This window comes from Poecile atricapillus, chromosome W, assembly GCF_030490865.1.
Source record: "Poecile atricapillus isolate bPoeAtr1 chromosome W, bPoeAtr1.hap1, whole genome shotgun sequence".
Classification (NCBI taxonomy): Eukaryota; Metazoa; Chordata; class Aves; order Passeriformes; family Paridae; genus Poecile; species Poecile atricapillus.
This window is the reverse complement of record NC_081288.1, coordinates 87,652,113-87,679,942: the sequence shown is the minus strand read 5'-3', so window position 1 is coordinate 87,679,942 and position 27,830 is coordinate 87,652,113. Positions and strand designations below refer to the sequence as shown.

Here is a 27,830-nt window from a genome sequence, read left to right as displayed (position 1 = left end):
ATAAGAGATGGTTAGTACAATGGAAACAATACATATCAGTTTTCTTATATGATTACTTTGAAATAACCATGACATCAAAATTTCCTGTTTGCACATACATCTATTGCAACAAATGAACAAATGCTTGAAGAAAAACTGCCCCCGAAGTTAATTTAAAAACTAAGATTATGTTAATGAAATCCTTTGCATAAATTACCTTCACATAAATGCTCTTTTCTATTTCTGTGTGCTAATACTTTGTAATAAACAAAGCAGCAGTTAATGCAATTTCATATTTGTAATCTATATATACATAGTATTTTAAAGTAAAATTTTTTCCACATATCAAGACATTATAGAAAAGAACACACAAGGGTTTAAGAAGGAACAATGACACTTGCTCGGGGTGTGGATATGAATCTTAACTTTGTATTTCTCAGTGTTTAGAAATTAAAGTGTAGCCACTCCTCACATTCTGGAACTTCAACACTAATGAATTACCACACATCTTCATTTTGACATTAAAAATAGAACTTACATATTACAGTTCATTTTTGCCCTCCCCTTGTGGATGCTAACTCTGAAACAGAGAGCATGTGAAACTGCAGGCCACATAGCTTTCTCAGTCTTGCCTGAGAAAGCTGCCTGAAAATTCATAAGGAGGATTTAAAACAATCCTCAGAGACAGATTACAGCCTTGCAGGTGCTATTTGTCTGTTCCTTGTTTTCTTTGCAGGAGAAGGTCGGGGGGTGGTGTGCCCCATTGACCAATGATGGTGATGTAGTAGTTTGCTAACCAATAAGAGTTTTCTTTCTGTACTTTCCACGTATCGGTCTATAAAAAAGACCTGAAGTAATAAACTGAGAGAAATTCTCCTGATCGACTCCAAGAGAGTCTGTGTTGTTCATTCTCGCCGTTCCTAATAGAGCAACACTCCCCTCACTCCTTTTTAGTCACAGAAGACATTAAATGCTTAGTGGACTCTTCTTATTTTGCCAATGCCTAGTATACCCAGTCTTGCTGTTCTTCCCGATACCAAGCTCACCTTACATGCCCTCTCTGAGCACTTGATAGAAGATGTTCCAGTGGTTTTAGGTCTACCTCCCTTATGGATGACTAGGTTACTGTCTAACTCTTTCAAATCATTTTGGGTCATCACTATAACTACACTGATAAAACATCCTCTGTCAGACATATACAGGAAGGAAAGCAGTTTCTTTCTGGATTAGCTCAACCAACCTTCAAACTCTGCTAAATTAAATAAAATATACTCTTACTCCATAACAAGAGTGCCATCTTCTTGTTGTTGGATAGCCATATCATTGTAACAACAACAGCACAGACTCACAGCTTACTTCTATTACAACCACTTGTGCAGATATGGTTCTATTTTAGATTAAGAGCTAAAAGAAAAAAGAGGGGATAAAAGTACTTCCCTGCTTTATAAAGATGTTTGGAAAATAAACACCCTTTAAAAATAGTTAAGTACTGTTACAGTATAGCACTCAGGCAGTACAGTGCAAAGGGCCACGACTACCTGTGATTAATGAATAGCTTACTGGTTAAAGTTGAAAATTTTCAGCTATCCCTTTGTCGCTGTAGGACACGGAATGATTCACAAGGACACGGTTCAATGTATGATAAGGAAAAAGATGATTTTATTTTGCGACTACAGTATTTATAGATTCTCAACAATGACCAGGGATTGGATAGTTAGGTTACCACCTTCCCAATCACACTGGTTGTGAGAAATGTCCATTAAAAGATGTTTCTTGGAAAGAATGTATACACATCTATGTTTATAGTTAATTTCCTGGGAAAGTGGCTAGAAACTATGAAAACAAGATCAGAAGGTTTAATTTTCAGGGTGACAGTGTGCAAATTTAATTACATCCTTTCCATTGTGCTCTCCCTTAAAATGCTCCATTACATGTTTACATCTCAGTCCGTGGTGATCAGTCCCCTGCTCACCAGCATCACACTACTCCAAATAATTCTGTGCCCTGGAGTATCACCCTGAAACTAAAGCCTTCTAATTGTTTAGAACATTGTTTATTTTCTTTGTCATTTTCATTTTTTGATTGTTTAAAATATTGTTCATTTTCTCTGTTCATTTTTCTTTTTATTCTTTTTCTTTTTTTAAAGAAGAAAGGGTGAAATGTCACACTGAAAATTAAGCCTTCTGATCTTGTTTTTCATAATTGTAGCTGCTTTCCCAGGAAAGTAACTGTAAACATAGATGTTTATGCATTCCTTCTAAGAAATGTCTTTTGATGGACATTTCACATGACCAGTGTGATTGGGAAGGTGTTAATTTAATTATCCAATCCCTGGTCATTGTCAAGAATCTACAAATACTGGAATTAAGAATAAAGTCACGAGTTTTTGTTCTAACACTGATGGTAGTAGTGTGAATCATTTTGTGTCCTCTAGCGACACTGGAGAGTTTTAAGAACAGAAAGGGAAACACAGGGAAAACACTATCCTTTTATCAAAATGGAATTTAAGGCATGAGGAAAGTACATCTGCTCATAAGACAGAAGTTACACTTGTATCTCAATAACGTATCATCAGCTGAAACACACCATCAAGATGAATACTGATGATAATAATCTGAGTAGTCATGCATTTTACTTTTCTTTCCCATTCTCTGCCTTAAGGTTTGTGGAAGGTGTGGAAGGTATGGCAGGAGCATCCCCTGGCAGGAAGGAGAGAAATACTGTTTGGAACTATGTCCTATATAATTTCATAGAACCTGCTTGAACACATCTTTCAAAATAATTTTCTTCATCTACCCTAATACTGGCACAAAGGGAAAGCTCTAAGCCTCGAGATAAGCAAAAGGAGAGGTTCAAGCTCTCTGGTTATATTCAAGTCCTTAGCTCTGACTTTAATAGGACACAGTCAGGTTGGTGTGTCAGAGAAGATTCTGGACACAGAAACGGAATAATTCCATGATGTAGTAGGTGTTATCATTACCCATGGTTCAGCAGCAGATTCAAAAAAGATTTTTCAATTGCACAAAGTACTCTTAGAAGAAAGAAATTTATGACAGAGGGAAGGGATTTCCAAAGAGCACCCTGAAGGATCCAAAGATCAAGGAATATACCCAATACATATTTTGAAAAGATGTCAAGAAGCATAAGAACTCACTTTACATCGATATCAATGATTTCCTCAAGCTATTTGATTTCTGCAGCAACCATAGCCACGAGTTATTTTATTCCTTATTGTTATTCCCTGACTTCTCATCTTTATAAAAATTGATAAAAGAAGGCTGGAGTAGTTTTGCAAGATACTTCACAAAAAATAAAGCAGTACTCAGAGTAAAATGGAGCAAGATCAACAATTGAAATAAATGCAGTGCTGCACAAAGAACCTTACTTTTATGAATCTACTATTAATACTTTTAATCTGAGATTTATGACTGATGAATTTTCCCAACCATGTATTCTGATTAATTTAAAAACTGAGCCTAAGAAAAAAGATCTTCCTTAAATATAATCAAATCAAACCTCAATTTTTCTTCTCATCAAACTCCTATATAATCAATATAATACAACCACAATCTTTGCAGAGAACAAGCAAAACAAATTCCATTATTTATATCTGTTTTGTGACTATAAGCACATCAACTGCTTTTACCTTGCTCTATCATGGAAAGATTCTCATACTTTGTCACTGAAAATATCACATGAAGGTACTCGTTTTACTTCTTCAAAGTAACTGAATTACCTTAACAACAACAACAAATTGCTGATATTTTAGCTTTTAATATAAATACTACAGGAAATACTCAAAAGATAATTAAACAATAAGCATATTTGAGTAAGCTTCATTTGATGCAAACAAAAATTTGGTAATTTGAAGAACAAAAAGGGTCTCATCTTGTTGGAACCCTGGACAGAGAATTTCATGCTTTCTGTGCTGACAGGCACAGACCCACAAGAGAACACTGTGTTTGACCAGAGGCCATGGAAAAGACTTCCAAAATTAATAGATAGAACTGAAACTGTAAGGTTTAAACAAAAGTGTGTTATATCACTTGGTAGAAAATTTAGAATTTAAGGTTTTAGAATATAGTAATATGTATAAAACAAGATGGAGGTTTTAGGGCATTAACCTGCCTTTTTTTTTCACCTTCTTCTTCATGGATTTTAGTAATATTGAGTGACTGGATAGAAAAATCCGCAGTGTGGAACACGGGTGTTTGGTTATTGGGTTATAAGTAAAAATAAGTTAGTTGGCATTTTATAATTGGGTAGTTGACACTTAAAAAACCTTGGCAAGAGATACCTGGGGCTCCATTTCCTAGACTGTTAGCTTAGTGTGCAGACAAACTCACTCGCTGTGAGAATGTAATATAGATAAGAAAAAATAAACAACTGTGTCCAAACATGAAAATCGTCTCTCTCTCCCGCTCATTAATCCCGACCTTGAGGAAAAGAACCCAGAGACTTTCCACATCATTTTTTTCTTTTCTGTTCATTGGTAATATTACCATGAAGCAAAAATAAATTGCAAATTTCAAGTAAATAGTTTAAATTTTCCTACACAGAAACAGCCACTTAAAATGGTTGAAAATGTTGAGCAAAAGAAAAGTTCATTTACCAGAAGCAAATGTGAGGGTTTCCCTTATTTGTATTTTGCCAAATTTACCCTTTGTTGAGAAGAAAATTCAAACCAAAAATTTTGATCACATATCCCTGCACATATGCCAAGAAATAACATCCATATTTAGATACTTACTTACGCACATGAATGAGTCAGCACTGCATATTGTGTAATTTCAAACAAATTGATGGCCCATTTTTATATATTGCAATGTATTGTTGCAAAAATAAATTATGAAAAATAGCTTCAGTTTTCCCAAAAAATAAGAGGAACCTGATCAGTCATCCATACCCATGAACCAAAGGCAGTTTTAGACTTTCAATAAATTGCTCTGACAAATTAGGTAATAAATTTCTTTCACTTACATGTACCAAAATAATTTTTCTAAAGTGAACTAGTTAAACAATGTACTCCTAAATCTGCAAACAAAGCAACATATTTCAGATGAACCAAAGAACAATGAAATTATTAGATTTGGTCAAGTTTACTGTTTCTGCTAAGAAGTAGATGTGCAAGAAGTAAATTTCACTCTTAGTATCAAGAGAAGACTTAAGAACAACTGTGAGAGCAAGAATAAAAATATTTACCTTTGTGGCAAAGACAAAAATAGGAAATAAGCAACTTTCAGGTAAAGTAGTGTGCTGAAAATTTCTCCTATTGTACTAGCAACAAATCAACACAAGAAAGGACTCACTCCCGTGTGCAACTGCTGAATTCCTTCTGTCTACTGGATATCAGTTTGTCCAACATTGACCAATACTAGCTTATCCAACATCTACTTCTGAAAAACTAACATCAAAGCCAAAGGCCCCAGAGAGTATGTACAATGCCCACACATCCCAGCACACTTTTTGTAATAGAAGAGATGCACCATACTTAAAAAAATCCCCGCAAGTAGGAACAATCCATGCTAGAAAACCAAGATTTTTCCCAACTACTGGATTTTACTGATGTTATTTATGTATATATATAAATAATATATTTACACCTCTAATATTTTTCAAACCATTAACCTATTCATTCCAGAAAGGAGAAAAAAAATTAGAGGTAAGTGAACAAAGAGTATATTAAAATGGATCCTTTGAAAACCCAACATATCTTTAAATAGTTATAATGTCACAAGGAACAGCCAGCTTCTCTTCTAGACTACTTAAGTTGAAAAGAGGTAGTCATCAATATCTCAGAAAAGAGGAAAATGAGGAAAAATGTATAATTCTCATGAAAGTGATGCTTATTCTACAAATTCAGTTAAATTTAGAGTTTAAGGGAAGCTTTAAAGACTTCAGCTGTAAACCATTAAATATATCCTTTACTTCTCTGAAATGTGGCATAATTTACTAGAGAGCTTCAGAGAAAGTTTTAACATGCTTGATCCACGTGGTAGTATATGCACATGCAAGATGCTTAGTCAGTTATTACTCAGGCCCTCCGAAATGCAAATGCAGTTGCTACCAGGAACTCTAAGAGTGATTCAATATTTCAGATTTGTGGAATTAGGACTTTCCCAATGGTTATCTTTACAAAAGGACAATCTGTAGTAAGCAATCTGAGTTCCAGGAAATATGCTTTTATTCTAGTTATTTCCTAGCAACATAGCTACTTGCCCCACTGATTTCAGTAAGTACAACAGTGTGCCTCTTTCAGAATCAAGAGATTGTTATTTTGGAAATAAATTTGAGTTGAACGCTAAAGTTTTCTTGATGAGTTAATATCCATAAGTTATTTTTCTCAAAGTTTTGTCAATTTTGTCTTTGTAGAAGTCCTATACATGAAGGACTTAAGCAAATATTTAAAATTTATTTACACTTCTTTTTTGTCTAGTTTTCAACTGCACCAAAAAGTATTGGTGAGTAGCTCAGCTGTGCTGTCCAGAGGACTGTGAGAAGCATCAGAAGTTTGCTCACTGAGCCTTTCTTGTCACTCCTGTCTAAAAGATGAGACCTAATTGGTAACTCTGCTTCACAAGTGAGACTTTTCAGCAGTTCTAGAACTCAAAGATGGACCATCACATTACACAAGTGCCATGGAACTTTGCACTGCTACAGCTTGCCACTGACTACAAATTATAGTTATTATAGGCTCTGAAAAAGTAATCTGGAATTAAAAAAAAACCCAAACACACAAGCATAGAACATAGAAATATCTAAAAGCACTGATTCAACCCTGTAACATAAAGAAGATTAAGTAACAGTAAATTTTTTAGCTGCACTTGTAAAAACATAAAGATGACCTTTGAAGAAATGGCAAATCTTCACTCATATTTCAGATTATAGCAGCAGAGAACACAGAGACTTGTAGTGACCAATGAAAACCTGTGTTTAAAGTTCTGCACTGTATAAATAACGAAATCCTAGAATAACAATCTACACAAAGAAGAAGTAGCATTCAGCATTATATTCTGCAGTGAAATTATAATTTATTATTTTTAAACAATTAAGCCTTTTAAGGTAATATTTGAAGACTCAAAAGGTCTTTCTGCACAAGTCTTAAAAAACACACACTCATTTGTCCTAGAACTAAAATTTGCAATTACATATGTGGTGCTTATTTTAGGAAGCTAATCCTTTAAATATATTATAAGCCAACTCAGACATCTCCTTACCACAGTTAAATTTTTCTCTCATTCTCTGTGGATGTGTCTACCTGGACCTTAGTAAAACCTTGACACTGTCTCCCACAGCATTCTCTTGGAAAAGCTGGCAGCCCACGGGTTGGACAGGTGCACTCTGCTGGGTAAGAAACTGTCTAGATGGCTGGGCCCAGAGTGTGGTCAGGAATGGAGTCATCCAGTTGGCAGCCAGTCACCAGTGGGGTTCCCCAAAGCTCAGTATTGGGGCCAGCCTTTTTTAATATCTTTATTGATGACCTGGACAAGGGGATCAAATGCACTCAGTAAGTTTACAGAGGGCACCAAGGTGGGTGGGAGCGTTGATCTGCTGGAGGGCAGGAAGGCTCTGCAGAGGGATCAGGACAGGATAGAACCATAGGACAAGGCCCACTGTATGAGGTTCAGCAAGGCCAAGTGCCAGGTCCTGCCCTTGGGTCACAACAACCCCATGCAGCTCCAGGCTGGGGCAGAGTGACTGGAAAACTGTCCACAAGGAAAAGAACCTGGGGGTGCTGAACGACAGCAGCTGAACATGAGCCAGTGTGGGCTCAGGCAGGCAAGAAGGCCAATGACATCCTGGCTTGGATCAGAAATGGTGTGACCAGCAGGACCAGGGAAGTGATTGATTGTCTCTGTACTCAGCACTGGCGAGGCCACACCTCGAGTGCTGTGTCCAGTTCTGGGCCCTTCACTGCAAGGAAGACATTGAGGTGCTGGAGCAAGTCCAGAGAAGGGCAACAGAGCTGGGTCTGGAGGACCAGGAGTGGCTGAGGGAGATGAGGGTGTTTAGCCTGGAGAAAAGGAGGCTCAGGGGGGACCTTCTTACTCTTTACAACTACCTGAAAGGAGGGTAGAGTCAGGTGGGGGTCAGGCTTTTCTCACAGGGAACAAGCAATAGGACAAGAGGAAATAGCCTCAAGTTGGTCTAGGGAAGGTATAGATTGGATAGTTGGAAAAATTTCTTCACAGAAAGTGTTATCAAGCACTGGAAATGGCTGCCCAGGGCAGTGGTAGAGTCATCATCCCTGGAGGGATTTAAAAGACATATACATGTGGATCTTGAGGACATGGTTTAAGTGGTGGACCTGGCAGTGATGGGTTAATGGTGTGACTTGATGATCTCAGAGGTCTTTTCTAACCTAAATGATTTTATGAACTGTAAAACTGGTAACACATTTAATCTCAAGACAGTTGATCAGTATAGATATAAGAAGCAGCAGAGAAGGTATTCATTGAAGTTCTGAAATGAAAGCATAGCAAACATGACCTCTTCATTGCAGGCACAAACTTGAAGGGAGAAGTTTAATGAATTCCTCAACAACATACATTTATATTAAAACCAGGATAAAAGGCATTCACAGATGTTAAAAACAGAAGCAAAAAAAAAGTGCTATAATTCATTCTGACCTGAAAAAAAACAGGCCATAAAAATTCAGCATAAGACCCCTTAACAAAAATACTGTGAAAAAAACTTCTATAACTTTCCTCTGAGCTAGAGTGTATCTTTCAGAAAAATGCTCAAAGATCAGGAGAGAGTAAAAAATGTTGTTTTTTTCTTGCAAATGCCAAAAGGGACTGTTGGGATGGTTCAATCTTAACAATCGCATACTACAGCTGTCCCAGTCATATAATAGCCTAACGAAATTTCAAACCTGTATATAAAATTTGCTTAAAATGCTACTTGGATTTTTTACAGTAAAATGAAAGGCTTAGCCATGTACACAATAACAGGATGACTTTAAAATTTAAAGTTTACTGAAACAATGTATAAAGTTATATAGATGTTCAGTATATGTAGCATTAATTTTAGCCTAAAATAAGTTGATTTTACTGAGTTTTATAATCAATGGGCATTAGTCCCTTAAGACAGAATAACTATCTAAATGGTTTTTGAACTACCTGAACTAATCTTAGTTTAAACTGGATTTCAGATAAATCACAGCAATGATGTTGTATGTGACAAAGCCAGGAGAACACATTTTCTTGGGGAAGGATGAGAAAGGACAAACCAAGGACAAGAAATACATGGAGGTGAAAGAAGGAAAGATAAAGTAAAATGTATTAAGCTGCATGGAATAGGAGGGATGCAAGAAGAAATGGAATAATTATGCAAAAAGGCAACCCTAGAAAAGATTTGCTACAATCTATTAAGAAATATATGATGAAATAAATAAAGAATGCTTATGAAAATTACATCTTCTAGTGTAGTAAAACAGTTATAAGTAAAAATGGCATGGACTAAAACTGGATGCTATTTCTCTCAGTTGGAGTGAGGACATTGTGGAAATGACATGAATATGTCCTATATCAGTTACTGACAAATAGAGCTTGGCTTATGTCATGGGGTGACTTTGTGATGCTTGTATCCCCAATCACCTTGTTTATGTTACATATTAAGTTCTGCACCTTTCAGACTGGCTCTGAGTGCGAAGGAGGGGAAAGAAGAAGCGCCCAGTTTGTGTTCAGAAAGAGCACTCACTCCCCCGCATCCTGCTCCTGGACTGTGTTGTCTGCGGCATGGACAGACAGCAGGACAGAGCTCTCCTTTGCTGTTGGTTTTTTAGCTAGCTGAGGCAGGGAAGTTCCCTGGACTGTTTTTTCCTTTTTCCTTGGATCTGTTCAAACCTGCTCTGGACTGAAAACCCAGAAAAACACCAGGAGCTCATGCCTGTGGTCCATTGAGGCCTGGGCCTCAGCACTTTCCAGTGCCGGAGGGACTGATAAGAACCTGAGCAAACCGAGCTATACCCCACGACAACGACTTTTCTGGATGTGCCATCTCTTTGAACAGCCAGAAGCTTTATTTAATATTATTCATTTTCTCTTAAATAAACAGGTTTTTTTCCACTTTTCTCTAAGGAAATCTTTTCCCGAACCAGTTGGGAGAGGGGCCGCTTGAATTTGCTTTCTGGAGGGAACCCATTTGGAAGTTTTCTCCCAAATTTGCCCTAAAACAGGACAGCTTATTAAGAGATATCTTTATGAATTATGAACCCTAAATTATGAACACTGGAATTTACCTCATTATATCCTAGAAAGTAGGCTACCAGGAAGTTGGGCAAAAAAATGTAAAACTAAAAATACACATGAAAAATCTAAGTACAGGCACTTTCTCCAAAAACTGCATGGATGAACACTCAAACCTTGATTTGTAAGAGAAACATAGTTATTCTTTCCATGAAACTTATTTATAGTATCATTGTAAGAATCTTATTCTAGATACAATAGCAAAGAGACTGATATCGGATTCAGACTTTTTTTCCCCTGGAAAATATGTCCCAAGTTATTTCAAAATATGTAAGAAATATATGACTTCATAAAACACAAAATACACAAAAATACTCCAGAAAAGCAATAAACCTGAATTTAAAATGAATGCATTGCTCATGTGTGACACTGTTAGTAGAGTCATGCCAACTGGATTAGAGTCAATAAAACCTTTACACATTACTAAAATATACTATATAAATAACCATATACAATACAGACTACAAAAAAGCCTACTTCAGAAACACTTTAGAAAGCATACATATACTGTATATAGCTCAGAGGGCTTTACCAATTTTCTGCACATAGAATTGTGTGATTTCAAAGTCTATCCTTAGGAGCTGAACTCCATCAGAAAGTTTTCCATATGCCTTATAATGAACATAAAACTTTCATCTGAAATCTTTAGACTAAGCTGACAGGAAGGATGTCAAAATTTTCTGTCTGCTTCTAGATACCTACTATTTTTAGAACTGGAAACTTTGCCTGTTCTGAATATCAAAAAGCGAGAGGGGAAATGTTCATATTTCCAGGATAAAGAGAAAATATTTAACAAGAAGGCTAACATTTTACAAATAAGCAATACTCATGCTGAATTGTTGTCTTTAAGGGTCAATACAATCAAATTAGTAGAGAACAGACATAGCAAAATAAATTCATCATACAGATATCAACTCAGTACACATGCACATAAACATAGCTATACATTCACAAAGATTTCTAAATCAGTTCTTATCAGATAAACTTTGTAAGAAAACATTTTATTCTAAAATTAATAAGCAATGATATACCCAGAACTGCATTCATAAATAATCCTGTATACAGTTTAAAACCTCTCCTCTCACACTTTATCTGTCAGCTTTTGAGACATGACAGCTCTATAAACATAACTACATAAGAAATCTAAATGCTAAACAATATAAAGAACCCTGACCAGTTAGTAACATTGATTTCACAATGTGAAATTATCTACTTCAGCCTGAAACCAAAGAAACTAAAATTATAGTACCAAGAATAAAAAAGCATTAAATCTGCAGAAGAGACAAATATCAAATCTACAAACTTTTATGAATAAATTCCTGTTTATATGACTAATTTGATAATGCCAGTCTACAGTTTACATTTCTTTCCTCTTTCCACATACACTGGACTTTATAGACAACACTATCTGAATTCTCCTAAAGACGGAACTTTTTAATAATCTTATTGTCACACAGCCTAAAGTATGGAGGCTTCCCAACAGAGCTGTATTTATAGTGTAAGAGGCAGATGGGGCTTTGTAACTGCCTTCTTATCTCATCATGTAAAAATATCCCTTAGAAAAAACACATTTCATTTCCAAATAAAAACATAAAAGAATCTTAGGGCTTGTATACATAGTATTTCACAACACTTCAGCTATAACAATTTAGTTATAGTAGTACCATTCCCTTATACAGACACACCCAATCATTCATATTGTAGTTGTTTACCTAGATAAACTACCAGATTAAACTCATGTAACTGAAGTACATTTTAAGACTATTTAAGTATTCCCACATTAGGAACTTGCATTGGAATAAACAAATCATTTTAGTTACACTGTAGCAAGATTTCCAATAACCACAATCTCATACAGAAATTTCACTTTGTTCCCCAAAATCACCATATAAGCAAGAGTATAAACTATTAAACATTTGTGTTTACTTTCTAACCATAGGAGTAGCAAATCTAAAAGAACAGGAGTATACAAGATATAATGCAATTAACATTAAAAAAAACCAACTTACCTTTATTAGATTTGGATGACTTGTTCTTGCTAGGTTTAAAACAAGAGCCCCTTGATTTATCTTCTCTATCCTTAATAAATTTCTGCACATCATCCAATGAAAGTTTTTGAAGGACAACTACAGGCTTAGCTCCTTTATTTAGATCTTCAACTAGCCCAATCTTCTCTACTTTGTCCTGTTCACCTTTAAATTCAGTTTTCCTTGATTCCTGAGTGACATTGACATCTCTATCACGCTTGATTTTTGGAATGACAAAATGTTTCAATGCGCCAGATCTCGCCCCCAACAAATAACTGGGAAACTCTGCTTTATTGTCAGCATGTGCTTTATTACTATTTACTTTACTCTTATTACCATCTGTCCTTTGTTCATCTTTGCTGTTTTGTGATTTAAAACCAGGTTTATCAGGTCTTGATTTACTAGAATCTCCTCTACCTTCCTGTTTAATGCGTGGGCTGTCAGGTCTTGATTTCTGATCCCCAGAAGAAAACCTTTCCCTTGATTCACCAGACTCATGTCTATGTTTCCTTGCAAATTTCTCAGGTTTTGAACCATCAGATTTAATACCATGTTTAGAATCATGTTCATTTTTGTTTGAGGATCTCAAATATTCAGGTCTTCTGATCTTGGATGGATCTCCTCTGTATTTCTCTGATTCCTCCCTGTCCTCTGATCTTTGTTTGAGGCTATCATGGTCACGCCTTGGTGTATCAGAAACTGAGCGCCCATCAGGCCTCTGTTTTGTTGTATCGGATCTACTTTCAGATTTTATCCTTGAAGGATCAGATTTCACATCTAGTTTATGCCTAGATATTTCTATTTTCTTATCTGATAATGGTTTACTTGAGTCTCTCCTGTTATCATGTCTATGTTTTGGCATTTCAGGCCTGCCTTCATTCTTCTGTTTCGGTGTTTCAGGCCTCTGCCTTATTTCCTGTTTGTCATTATTTTGTTTTCCCTCATTTTGTTTCATCTCCATTTGCCTGCTCTGGTTTTGTTTTGTTTCTGTTTGTCTGTTCTCATTTTGTTTCGCTTCCATTTGTCTGCTTTCATGCTTGCTTTCACGTTTAGCTTCTACCTGTTTCTTCTCATTCTGTTTGCTTTCCAACCGCTTGCTCACATTTTGCTGAAATTCCATTTGTCTGTTTTCATTTTGCTGGATATCTGTTTTTTGACTCCCAAAGTCTGACATTTTCCTAAAAATGTCGGGATGGTTTTCAGGTTTATATTTAAGAACTCCAACAGTGTCTTCTTGGGGAACACACACAAACACGTCATTATACTGCTTAATTTCTTCAGGTTTTTTGATGATGTCCAAATCCTGAGTTACTGTTGCCTGAGAATCTGCTCTTCCTGCTTGCTGCAGATCAATACTAACCATCAGCGCTGGCCTTGCCCCATTTCCTGCAGAACCCGTCTCCTGAGAGGCTGCTCTATTTCCTCCAGTAGCACCTCCAACCTCCTGTGGTTTGTTTTCTTGCTTTCGCTTCTTCAGAGGCTTATCTACAAATTAAAAGAGAAAAATCACAAATGCTATATATTAGAAATAAGCAAATGTCGGAGCAAAAATGTCCATTCCCCTCCACCCCCACCAATTAATCCTCCTCCACATCTATGTGCACACAAACAACAAAACCCATTGAATAGCAAGAATAGAACTTCTCTAATACTTTTTAATGTGTTTGTTATCAATCTACTGCATGTGCCAATTAATCATTAAAAAACATCTTTGAAACACATTAAATCAGTTCCTGTACAATTCCCAAGAGAACCATCTAATAAAGAAGCTGCAATAATGGCCAAAAAAAATATCATTTACAGTTGAAGCAAGTTTTGAGGAATACTACTATGAAAGATTCTCTTTTGCAGATTAAGCCTGGTTCATTATACATGAACTATGCAAGGATCTGCAATGATTAAGAAAGAGCTTCTCCCTACTTGATTCAGTTGGGCTTCACATATATTGTAGCCACGGAACACATGAATAGTGAACAAAAATTATTAAAATAAGTCCAACACTCCATGCTTCTCTTTGAAACAAGCAGTATAGCAAGAGTTGGAGTCTATACCATATCACATATGAATAAGTGTGTGGGGGCTGGCACTACACAGTTAAAGGTTTCAGTATTTTCCCCTTGCAACCATAATGTTTTTCATGGATGAAATAAAAAATTCAGTGATAATTTTATGTAGTGTCAAGAGCTTGACTCTACAATAATCCTTTCAGTTTACATTTTAAAAAAAATCATTAAAAGTAGAATACAGAAAAACAGGAAGTGAGCCAACCACCCCCTCCTGTAATTTGGCAGAATTCACAGAAATGAGAAGCACATGAAAATATCTATTAATTTAAAATACAACCTATTTAAATTACCAACATGATACTCTAAACTAAAATTAATTTCTACCATGAAACTCAAAAGCCCTACCTGTACTAAGGCTTATATTCTCATTTTATAGTTTGTCAATAAAAAAAAGATATTTTCTCTGTAATCAGGGAATATGATTTTAAGTCTAAGTAATTACCAAACACAAGTTGAAAATTCTATCAAAATGTCTAGACCACAAATACAATATAAGAAAAATAACTTATTTTGTGCTTAGATTTGTGGTGCCTTTTCACCAGATGAAATGAGCCAGCTCTCCTTTTGGGAGCAGGGGATAAGTAAGGAGGATGCAATCAAAGAAGAAGGAATTAAACTCTTAACAAAAATACCCCCAACCTCTCAAATTGTAAACCAGAATTATAACTATGACTTCTAATTTCCTCTATACTTGTAGAAGATTCTGGTTCAGAAGTATTAAAATTTTTAAGGATCATCTCCAAAATTAACATTAGAACACAGTAACAAGTAGTAAGATAGTCAACTCCAGTGATGTGAACAGGTTTGTGGGGTTTTTCTGTCATTTTAATTCTCAAATCTCTTTGTATATCTCTAACTTCCTAAAACTCCAAAATTATGTATAACATTTAATGTCTGGAAGACAGTAAAGACAAATACAATAAACTCCATGCAGAAACTAGTCAACTGCAAATAAGGAACTTTTCAAAGTAGGAACACTTGCCAACTTTATGATAGACATGTGAACCAAAATAAATTTGATGAATTGAAAGTGCAGCTTTTTAGCATGGCGGTTTTTCCTTTTTCTGCCCAACAACAAAAACTGTTGGATTTATATGAGAGCTTATATAGATTAACTTCCTTACACTACTTGTTAAATCAAATGGGGGGTTTTTTTTGAAACCTTCATACAATGACAAAAAATATTTTTCTACTTGTGACTAAGAGGGCTTTGACCTCACTGAGCTTCATAGAAGGTCTCAGGAATGACCAGGAAGTAGAAGCTTCCAAACGGAAAGATTTCAAATTTGATTACTTTTTTTTAAACACATATACATTACTATACATACATACACACACATATCATTACCTCATTTCTCAATTAAAACTGTTGAAATTTTGAAACACATATTGAGAAACTTGTGTTCTTATGAAAAAGTCAGTCAGCTTTTTCATTTTAATCCAGAAATGTCAGTCACACTGAAAAAGTCCTGTAAAGCTCTGATGGTGGATCTAGCTTTAAGACATTACTGTTACCAGTTATCTGCCCTCTCCCTTTAACTGAGGTTATCACCTGTAGCAGAAGGGAACACACATTCACATTTCTACAAGTGTGTTTCATTGTCTAGTGCATCAGATTACAGCACTAGTGAAGACGGTTTGCATTAACCTAACCAGACTGAACAAGCCAGCTAAGAACCAAGCAAAGGTTTTCTTCTGCTACCCCTACTATAGGAGCAAGGCAAATGGTAAGGAGATATGATGTCTGAAACTGGTGTAGCTAGATCAACGAAAACTCACCTTTCAGAGCCCTCATGCTGAGGGTTCTATGATTAAACAACCAAAACAATTCAAGTATGACCAATTTTCTCTCTTGAACTTCCATGGGCTCAAAATGTTGCTGTTCATCATCATCCAAAATGTCCAATTGTAAATTGAGAACATATAAATAGATAATTGTATCATAACTTGTCATATTCCCTCTAAATACAGAGATCATTTGATGCACCTTCTTTGCTTCTCTTGACAACTCAGTACTGATGTTCAGTAAGTTATAACCACAACCTGTTGATATCTTATCTGAAAAGAAAGGGGTGCCTTCAAAGTACTCTTTTCCTAAATGTCAAGGTGATTGCAGATGGAGTTCCAGATTATTCACAGTTTTCTTGATATTTCCAGTGCATCTTGAGGGTGGTCCTCAGAACTAAATGACAGTTTTGCCTCTATGAGAGTTCTGGACCTAGGACAAAAAACTACAAAACTAGGAGGACTTGACTCCCTTGAGGGTAGAGAGGCCTTACAGAGCAATCTAGATAGTCTAGAGGGCTGGGCAACCAACAACCATATGAAGTTTAACAAGGGCAACGGCTGGATTCTGCACCTGGGATGGGACAACCCTGCATGTACAGACAGACTGGGGAATGAGAGGCTGGAGAGCATCTGTGGGAAAGGACCTGAGGGTCCTGGTTGATGGCCAGTTGAATATGAGTCAGCAGTGCCCTGGCAGCCAGGAGGGCCAACCATGTCCTGGAGTACATCAGGCATAGCATCACCAGCCAGTCGAGGGAGGGGATTGTCCTGCCCTGCTCTGTACTGGTGTGGCCTCACCTTGACTACTGGGGGCTGTTTTGGGCACCACAGTATAAGGAAGACATTACACTATTGGAGAGCATCCAAAGGAGGGACTGAAGATGGTGAAGGGTCTGAGGGGAACCTGTATGAGGAGCATCTGAGGTCACTTGGCTCATTCAGCCTGAAGAAGAGATTGACAGAAGACCTCGTCAAGGTCTGCAGCTTCCTCCTGAGGGGCAGCAGAGGGGCAGGCGCTGAGCTCTGCTCTCTGGTGACCAATGACAGGACCCAAGGGAACAGCTGGAACTGTGTCAGGGGAGGTTTAGGTTGGATATCAGGAAAAGGTTCTTCACACAGAGGGTGGTCAGGTACTGAACAGGCTCCCGAGGGAAGTGATCACAGCCCCAAGGCTGCCAGAGCTCAATAAGCATTTGGATAATGCTCTCAGGAACAGGGTGGGATTGCTGGGGTGTCCTGTCCAGGGGCAGGAGTTGGACTTGATGATTCTTGTGGGTCCCTTCCAGTTCAGGATATTCTATGAAAATATCAGGTGCAACTTGTGCATTAAAGGTAGGATGAGTACATGGTACCACTATCTTCATTGAGCATAATAGAAAAACTCCACTGAATGGGCACAAATACTTTTTTGGTTGCCAACATAGCTGCAGAAATATGAAATGTGAAAAACACCATTGGGCTTTATTAAATTCTGAACTCACTTTGAACTATGAGAATAATCAATAGAGTATCAGAGAAGTGAGAGTAATTAACCTCTGAAAACAGATGTCTTGAAGTCTTCTCTTTTACAATCAAATATATGCAAGTTTGCATAAATCTGTCTTGTTAAGGCATGAGTCCCAAGACCCCATAGTGTCTTAATGAACAGATGAACTCAGGAACTTTACAATATCCATTCAAATATTCTTCATAATATTCAAGACATCAGTATCCAAGCTTCATCCACTTCATTCCATAGATGACAGAATTTATTATCAGGATCTAGGAGTTTGCAAAAATATCAGACTAGCAAACATTTTTCTTTCAAATCCTGCAGACCTAGGTTCAGAGCTTGTCACAGTTCTGAACAGGTAGGCTCACATATCCTCGAGACCAATTTAGTGTGACCAGGATCTTTTTGCTTCACTCTTTACATCAATTTTTGTAATAGAAGGAATACGTAGTAAGCCACAGAAGAGCTTTCTGACTATATTATAGATCAGGTATCCAAGTTTGTTGTCCTCAGATTATTTTCTTTTTAGAAATATTATTCACTCCTCCCTCTTCCCTGCCTCCCAAGAATGCAGATACATCAAAAATGTATCTACATTTTGTTCAATTACTTGAACAAATTTATGACTGTTCAGAGTATAGTCTGATTCCAGTTGTTCTCCTATGTGTGCATTGGTTTGTCTTGTCAAATTTGCATGGACATTCTCTTTACATTGCAACATGCTCACCAAAAGGCAGAACCTTGGTACTCAGCAAGACAATAAACTACTTATTTTTAAAAATAGCAGAGATGTTCTGTCAAATTAAATGGGTCACTGTGGTGCAAGAAACAAAATATTACAGGAACCACAAGTTTGAAATGGATTTCCAAGCAGTTGTGTCTCACCTGTCCTGTTATGAACAGTATTCCTGGAGACAGGTTGTGGCCTTCATCTTTGGAAATATCTGCATGTCAAAACAATGAGTACTTTCAGATTTAGAAATTAATTACTGCAGAACCTCTGTGCAAAAACACATTGCACTGGAATAACCACAGATACCTTTGAATGTATTTCTGATGAAACTGCAAGTCAATTGTGATTTGCAGCATATCCATGCTGAAAATGGATATACTTGGAAGCTGAGCATGTATTAGGGACAGTAGCTGGATGAGGGGAGAAGTATTAAAGAAGTATCTGCATTCTTCCATTTAATCTGAAATCTTTCCAAAGCAGCAGCCAGAACACCACTAGTGCTGAAGTGTCCGATGTTACTGCTTTCTTGCAAACCCGATGATTAAGTCTCAGATTAAACTTTTTCAACAAATGAGTATAATAGGATGATAGCCTAAAAACCTCTAGAAGTCCATGTCCTAGCAGATGGAAATGGGTTTTTTGTAAATACTTGTCAAAAGGAAACAACCTTAAATAAGAACCACATGCATGGTTGCTGAGCTTTGTTTTAGCAGAATGGTAACACTCAGTTCTATTGTTTGGTAAACTTTAAAATCCAGAGATTTCTGATTTATCTTGAAGACACAACATATAAATTACCACTTCCCCATTTACAACTTGTAAGGAATTCAGTTGGAGACTTCATGTCCAAGATGGATAAATGTGAATGCACTCCAGAACCACAAAGATTGATCCTCTAATGCTGAATTCTGTGTGAACTATCTTGATGACTCCAGTATAAATTTCTCATAACAACTAAGAGTGTAATATCTTAAAGCTCTAATACTCTTCAGAAATTATTGGGATATGCCTCCACTCATTTAAAATACCACTTATTTGCACTATTTAAATCAGCAGTGAATAAATTTATCCCAATGTCCTGGTTTAGGGCAAATCTGGGAGAGAACCTCCAAATGGAGGTCCCCATAGAAAAGCAAATTCAAGTAGCCCCTCCCCCAACTGGTTCAGGAAAAGGATTTCCTTGGAGAAAAGTGGAAAAAACTGTTTATTTAACAGAAATTGAATAATATTAAACAATAAAACCTCTCGCTGTTCGATGAGATGGCAAATCCAGAAAAAGTCCTTTTCATATGGGGTTGCTTGGCTCGCTCAGGTTATCAGTCCCTCCGATGCTGGAAAGTACCCTGATGCCATCAAGGTATGTGGAAGTGGAATCCATTTCTATTTCTGGGGTGACAAGAGGATCCCAGCAGCTGGCTGTACTGGAAGCTGAAGTGAGTTTAACCGGGAATGAGTGGCAGAAACAACCCCTCATGACTGGCCCAGAGGCTCTATGCATCCTCGGCATAGACTCTCTCAGAAGTGGGTATTTCAAAGACCCAAAAGGACATTGTTGGGCTTTTGGGATAGCTGCTCTAGAGACAGAATAAATCAGAAAACCGAATACCCTGCCTGGTCTCTCAGATGACCCCTCTGCTGTGAGACTTTTGAGAGTTGAAAAACAACAGGTACCAATTGCCACAGCAACAGTGCACCATTGGCAATACTGCACCAACTGAGTCTGTGATCCCCATCCATAACATGATTCGTGAAATGGAGAGCCAAGGGGTGGTCAGCAAGGCTTGTTCACCCTTTAACAGACCTATATGGCCAGTGCGTAAGTCCAGTGGAGAATGGAGACTGACAGTAGATTACCATGGCCTGAATGAAGTCATGCCACCATTAAGTGCTGCTGTGTCAGACATGCTGAAGCTTCAGTATGAGCTGGAGTCCAAGGCAGCAAAGTGGTATGCAACCATTGATATTGCCAAAACCTTTTTCTCCATTCCTTTGGCAGCAGAGTGCAGGGCCCAGTTTGCCTTCACCTAGAGGGGTGTGCAGTAAACCTGGAACCGGCTACCCCAGGGGTGGAAGCACAGTCCCACCATCTGCCATGGACTGATCCAGACTGTACTGGAAAAGGGCAAGGCTCTGGAACATCTACAGAATATAGATTACATCATTGTATGGGGGAATACAGCAGGAAAAGTCTTTGAGAAAGGAGAGATTATCCAGATTCTCCTGAGAGCTGGTTTTGCCATTAAGCAAAGTAACATCAACGGACCTGCTCAAGAAATTCAGTTTCTAGGAGTCACGTGGCAAGATGGACATTGCCAGATCCCAACAGAGGTAATCAACAAAATCACCACAATGTCCCTACCTACCAACAAGAAGAAAACTCAGGCTTTTCTAGGAGCCGCAGGTTTTTGGAAGATGGACATCCTGGAGTACAGCATGATTGTAAACCCTCTTTATCTTGTGATTGTCTTGGGGTGATTTTATGATGGTGCTTTACTGTCTGCTTTATGCCCAGAAAACAGCTGCTGTGGCTTTAAGATGGACCCAGGGGGAGGGGCGGGGAGCCGTGGGCCCCTATGCTGGCTCTGTTCAATCTCTCTTCAGCGTGGTTGGTGGCTACATGGATTGTAACTTCATTGCTGTGGTGGGTTTAGCACTGGTTAAAATGCAAAATGCAAAACCAGTACAATTACCTTTTATTGCTGAATTAATTTTCACCAACTTAGGTAAGAAGCTTCTGGGTTTTTTTTGGGTTTTTTTCCTCCCCTGGCCTGGAAGCTTTTCACCAGCAAATCTTTTTGGCAGGTTTTGTTTTTGCTTTTGTTTTTTTTTTCTCTGGCTCGGGAAGCCTGCAGGGCCACTCTGGTCAGTCCAAACCCCAGAAAGACCAAGCCAGTGAAAGAAGGGACATTAAACTCCACCACCTTTGCCGGCTGTGAGAAAACGGACACCAGAAATCCAACAGGTTCCCAGCCACTTTGTGAACTCTGTTCTCCTCCCCTCACAGAGATAAAAACGAGCGGTTGCCATCTTTGCCTCTCAGCCACATGGTGAGGTGGGGGTGGGGTGTAAGGTTCAATTTTCTTTATTTCCTGTGCTTTGTGGGTATCTTGCTTTGCTAATAAACAGTTTTACTTTTTTTTCACTTTCATCCCCTGGTATCCATTTCTCTCACTGGCAGAAGAAAAGAGAGGTATTGAAGCCCTCTCTCTTTAGAGAAAAACATTCACTTTAGAGCGTTCTTCTCAGAATTTGTCTCCAAACCAAGACAGTGACACAAAAGAGAAATGATTTCTAGTGGGGCCCTAAACAAGTGTTCAAACAAATTAAGCAGGAGATTGCCCATGCAGTAGCCCTTAGGCCAGTCAGAACAGGGCAGGATGTGAAGAAAGTGCTCTACACTGCAGCCAGGGTGAATGGTCCTTCCTGGAGCCTCTGGCAGAAGGAACCTGGAGAGACTCGAGGACGACCGCTCAGGTTCTGGAGTCGGGGATACAAAGTATCTCAAGCTGGCTATAACCCAACTGAGAAGGAAATTCTTGTGGCTTATGAAAGGGTTTGAGCTGCCTCAGAAGTAATTGGTACCAAAGCACAGCTGCTTCTGGCACCCCCACTACCAGTGCTGGGTTGGATGTTCAAGGGAAAGGTTCTTTCCATGTATCATGCCACCAACACCATGTGGAGCAAGTAGATTGCACTGATCACACAGGGAGCCCAGATAGGACATATTATTAGCCCTGGGATTCTGGAAATTATAACAAACTGGCCCAAAGGTGATACTTTTGAATTATCATTTGAAGAAGAGGAAGAACAAGTTACATGTATCGAGGAAGCCCCACCATATAACAAGCTACAGGAGAGTGAAAAGACGATATGCTCTCTTCACTGATGGTTCTTGCTGAATTGTAGGAACAAATCAAAAATGGAAAGCTGCTGTATGGAGCCCCATACAGTGAGTTGCACAAGATACTGAGGGACAAGTTGGATTGAGTCAGGTCACAGAGCTTAAAGCCATCCAGCTGTCTTTGTATATTGCCAAATGACAGACGTGGCCAAGGCTCTATCTCTACACTGACTCATGGATGTTGCTAATGCTCTGTGGGGATGGCTGGATCATTGGAGAAAGGCCAACTGGCAGCACAGAGGGAAACCCATCTGGGCCGCTGAGATTTGGCAGGACATCGCTGCCCAGGTAGAGAGGCTGACCATGAAGGTTCGACACATAGATGCACACGTAATCAAAAGTCAGGCTAATGAAGAGCATCATAACAATGAGCAGGTGGATTGAGCTGCCAAAGTGAAGATATCACAGGTGGATCTGGACTGGCAGCACAAGGGAGAATTATTTCTAACTTGTTGGGCCCATGATGCCTCTAGTCATCAGGGGAGATGCAACATACCGATGGGCTCGTGAGTGACGGGTGGACTTAACTATGGACAGTATCTCATAAGTCATCCACAGCTGTGAGACATGCATTGCAATCAAACAGGCCAAGCAGATGAAGAGTCTGTGGTATGGTAGATGATGGTCAAAGTATAGGTATGGGGAAGCATGGCAAATTGACTACATCACCCTTTCCCAAACCTGCCAAGGCAAGTGCTACATGCTGACCATAGTGAAAGCCACCAATGGATGACTGGAGACCTACCCTGTGCCTCATGCTACTGCCCAGAACAACATCTTGGGCCTGGAAAAGCAAGTCCTGTGGAGACATGGCACCCCTGAGAGAATTGAGTCAGACAATGAGACCCATTTCAAGAACAGCCTCATAAACACTTGGGCCAGAGAACATAGCATCAAATGGATATAGCATATTCCCTATCATGCACCAGCTGCCGGGAAAGTTGAACTGTGCAACAGACTACTAAACACCACCCTGAAGGCACTCGGCGGGAGGACCTTCAAAAATTGGGAAGTGAATTTAGCAAAAGCCACCTGGATAGTCAACACCTGAGGGTCCATCAATCCAGCTGGTCTTGCCCAGTCTGAACCATTGCACACAGTGGATGGAGAAAAAGTCCCTGTGGTACACATAAGTATTTTTAAAAAGACTGTTTGGATTAGTCCCACCTCAGGCAAAGGCAAACCCATCCATGGGATTGTTCTTGCTCAAGGACCTGGTTACACTTGGTGGGTAATACAGAAAGATGGGGAAACCCACTGTGTATCACAAGGAGACCTAATTTTAAGTGAGAAATGTGTGTAAAGTTTTATTGTATATATATATATATATATGTTGAGTTTAAAAAGAGTATTGATTTGGATATGATGTAGATGATAATAGAATAAGGGGTGGATATTGTCTTAGGTTACAATGTAAGATGTAACCAAAAGTATGTGTTCTATCACCATTTTCATAATCTGTTAAAAACAGGTGGGGCAGCGTTCTTTATCTCTTCCAAGACTCATCCCTGACTACTCCCTCCAGGGGATACCTTCTGCTAATGGACCATCAAGTCTCACTGCATGACTCATAAAATTACATCATCCCATTGTGAAATGCTCTGCCCATTGTGAAATGCTCTACCCAAGGGGGAGGAACCAAGCATTCTACCTGGATATAATCTGAGGTTTTGGAACACCACAGGCAGCCTTATCTACTGTATTCCCAGAACACAAGAGCTACATAACCACCACTGGACCTTCAAAGGAAGACCAGACCTTTCTACAGGATCATCACTTCAAGAGAACCACATCTATCACTTCAACAGGACTGCAGCCACCATTTAATCAGACTTCTACCACCACCCTGACAAACAGGATGTCATGTTGTATCCTGACTCTGTCAGTTTAAGCCAGTGTTTTCTGCCTTTATTTTATTTTTCCTATTAAATTATAGCTCTTACAGTCTCCCACTGGTTTGTTTTCAGACTAACACACTCCCCTTGAAGGAGAGACTCAGCAAACATAAGGCAATAATTTTAGTCTCACTGCTTGCTCCCTTACAGAAGAAACTAAGAAAGTAAAGTCATGAACCTGGTATAGGAAGCTTTATAAAACAAACATAATTACAAAGTAGAGACCAGAGGGCTTCTAGCTGCTGCAGTTCAGAGGAAGGGATTTCCAAGAATCTGAACAGAAACAGCTGATTTTTAGCAATCTGTCAAGGGACTTCATCAAACTTCTGGTCACTATGCAAAAAAGAAAGTCCATTAAGAGGGATGTCCAAACTCATTCAGGAAATAAAACAATCACAAACCAAACCAAAACCAAAACCCTTAAAAGGACTACAGGAATCTCTGACATGCCTTAGGGTGTAGCACAATTCATAATCTTCATTTTGGTAAAGTTCTGTTTGTTTTCTTAAATATGACAATAATGTAATCAGCATAACCGGAGGATGAAATATGATCTTACAATTTTTTCTGCTTAAGATGTTTGTTAAATCATTATTCCCTGCCAACTATATTAATACAAAAGAAATATTACACTAGATAATAACAAGAATTGAGCTACAGCAAATTACAATCAAGCATCTCCACTTGTTTAAAGACGGGAAGCTGTAATTTAACCTCCCTGAATTGTTTTTATAAATAATATGATATCAATTTATCTATGAGAGATATTTTTCTGAAAAAAATCCAGGGTTTTATCCATGTGATTGTTTTGTGAAGAATTATAGTTTTGTAAACTCAATTGTTAAAAAATCTAAGAAAAACCTGAAGTGTGATTACCTTTGAAATACATAATGCAGCACCTAACTTCACAAGAAAAAGTCAACACACTAACAGTGGACTTAATGAAGACGAGTTATTTCATGTATCACATACAGATTAACATTTTCAATGAGTTTCAAACTCATTTGTAGGAACAACAAACTTCAGAAATAAGGAAAATACTTTAAAATTTATTGGTGAACACTTTTAAACTCCCTTCCAGATGTTGATTTTATTCTGACATCAAACCTTGCATTCAAAAGTATTTTCAATTAACTAGATCCTGTAACATTTATATAGGATTGTCTCCCTGGAAACTAAAGCCTTCTGATAACGTTTTCATAGTTTTAGTTACTTTCCCATGAAAATTCTATAAACATAAGTTGTTTATCACATTCCTTCTAAGAAACGTCTTTTGATGGACATTTCTCATGACCAGTGTGCTTGGGAAAGTGGTAACTTGATTATCCAATCCCTGATCATTGTCGAGAATCTATAAATACTAGAGTCAGAGAATAAAGGCACTGTTTTTTCTGTTCTGATACTGAGAAGTGTTCGTGTGAATCATTTTGTGTCCTCTAGCAACATAGGATGATAATGAAAAAAAGTCTGTCATCATCTTAGGTTGATGGCATGAACTTAGTGACTATGAGCTACAGTAATGCTGGGCTTAAGCTGTTAATAAGCTATGTGAATTATACATGCTGTTCTTTATCAAAATTTAAATCCATTATAGAGAAGTGACTCTCTCAGAACAAAATAGTCATTACTGGGTAAGTAATGTTATAAATCTTCCTATCCATTTAACAGGTACAATCAAGCGCATACGCTACATGTATATTATGTTTAATTCTTATCTTAGTTCATGATATAAATAAAAATAAAATACACTTCTTACTAATCTGAGTTTTAGTTATTTTCTACACCTCCTTACAAGAGCAGGTTTTTGCACTACCCTACGTAAAGCAAAACCTGGATAAATGTGGGAATTTGCTTTCATGTTACACAAGAGCACCAAAGGAAACACCATTAAAAATATGCCTTTTCTTTTTTTAAAAAATGTACTTTTCAGTATTACATTCTTAAAAAATATAAAAGAAAGCAATTTCACTAGATAGTTTGGAACACTGCAACACTTCATTGCAATTTCTCTAGATAGAAATTTCTTCCCCTTACTTTTCTTAAAACACGTCTGAACATAAAACAAAAACAGTCTTTCATCTATAGGGACTGGATTTTGCAAATCTGCTTTTTCTTGGGAAAGCTACATTGGGTGCCAGTTTCATCTATTACTACAAAATGTAGACCTAATGAAAGTTTGTATACATAAAATACATAGTACCCAATTCGCACACCATCCTACTACGCAGAGACATAATTATTTGTATTTTACACTGTCTCATTTCATGTTTTGGTATTAACTGTAATCTTCAGCAAGATTACTATACAAATGACTACACTCATATCTCTGTTTTAAAAGTAAATAATCCCCCTATAACATATTTTTGAAAATGAATGGTAATATACTGGCTATAATTACATGTTCTGTCATTTAATTAATTTGCTACATAAAATTAAATGTAAACAAACTTAATTTTTGATAGTGTTCTATCTCTTTATTTCTTTATTATTTTTTATTATTATTCTTTTATTATTTCTTTATATTCTGGAGGGAGATGGGTAATGGGGAGAAAGGGAAAGGAGCTGAATAAGAACTTTAAAAGTAAGAGGAAAAGTTTACTTACCTATAAATGTAGTTTTGAGATTTGCTCCGGCAGATTCACACTCTTGGGATGGGTGTGTCTGCTGCTATGGGGTTGGAATGAACTAAAAAAAGAAGGGCCCACAGCAGGCATCCAAATGCCCCCTAACTGATCCAAATACTGCAAATAAAGTTATTACAGCTTCACTTCTCCCTAATTCAAAGAATCTACAGTGTGGGAATACAGCTAGAGAGCAGAATTGAGAGCACTGCTAAACTCATGGCAGAAGTGGATGCAGTAACTCTGCTAGGCTGCAGGCCTTGGCAGGCAGTAAGGCCTTTGCAAGCAGTACCCTGAAGAGGGAAGCACAAGGTAGTGGTATGCTTGGTATGCTTAGTTTATGTAAGACCCGTACAGGTCTGTGCTAGCTTATAGTGAAGCAATATTGTTAAGAAACATAGATATGGTTGTTATAGTGAATATTGCTTAAGCAAGTGAGCTATTTTTAGCTACAACTGAAAAGGTATAAATGTTAAGCTCTATAATCAATAAATTGACTTCTTGCATGGAAGTGAGTCCTGTCTCTTCAATTGCCCGACACAACAGTAAGATTCCAAAGTAGGTAAAATGGATCCTCAGAGGTAAACTATATAGGGGAAAAAAACCCAAAGAAATGAGTACGTTTGTCCCATTTAAAAAATGCTTCTAATCCCTTTAAGTTTAAAAAATATATATTAACCTCACAATTAAATGGTAAGTGATGAATGATTTCATAATTTTTCTTCCAAACACCAGAAAAAAGTGCCTTTTACAAGTAAAAGTAGAACTCCTTAATCTGCTAAGACAGCTGCATCATATAAAAGTGTCTTTGAAGTAGCCTAAAATCTACCAATGAACACACAATACTATGTATGGAAGAGATCAAATTAAAATTTAACAAATCTGAATAAAAAACTAAAACAATTTGAAAAAGAATCTCTGAAAAAAAGATGGGTTGCTTTCTGTTTTTTCATGTAATTTTCAAGATTATCTTCCTTTTTCCTCTTTCTAGAAGACTCAGAACTCTTTTTAACATCAATATCTTAAATATTTTTGATTCACAGTATTTGGGAGTTTTAGAAAAGCATGAAAGATTTTG

The 27,830-nt window shown here is 37.7% G+C and overlaps 1 protein-coding gene across 4 annotated transcripts in view; it reads right to left on the bottom strand.

Annotated features, from left to right (window-relative positions):
• Window positions 1–27,830, bottom strand: part of LOC131592495 (nipped-B-like protein) — a 210,338-nt gene that overhangs the window by 67,252 nt on the left and 115,256 nt on the right. For all 4 annotated transcript variants that reach the window (XM_058864040.1, XM_058864037.1, XM_058864038.1 and 1 more), the window contains one exon: window positions 12,239–13,741. In XM_058864040.1, coding sequence (XP_058720023.1) covers window positions 12,239–13,741 — 1,503 coding nt within the window. The remainder of the gene's footprint in view (window positions 1–12,238; window positions 13,742–27,830) is intronic.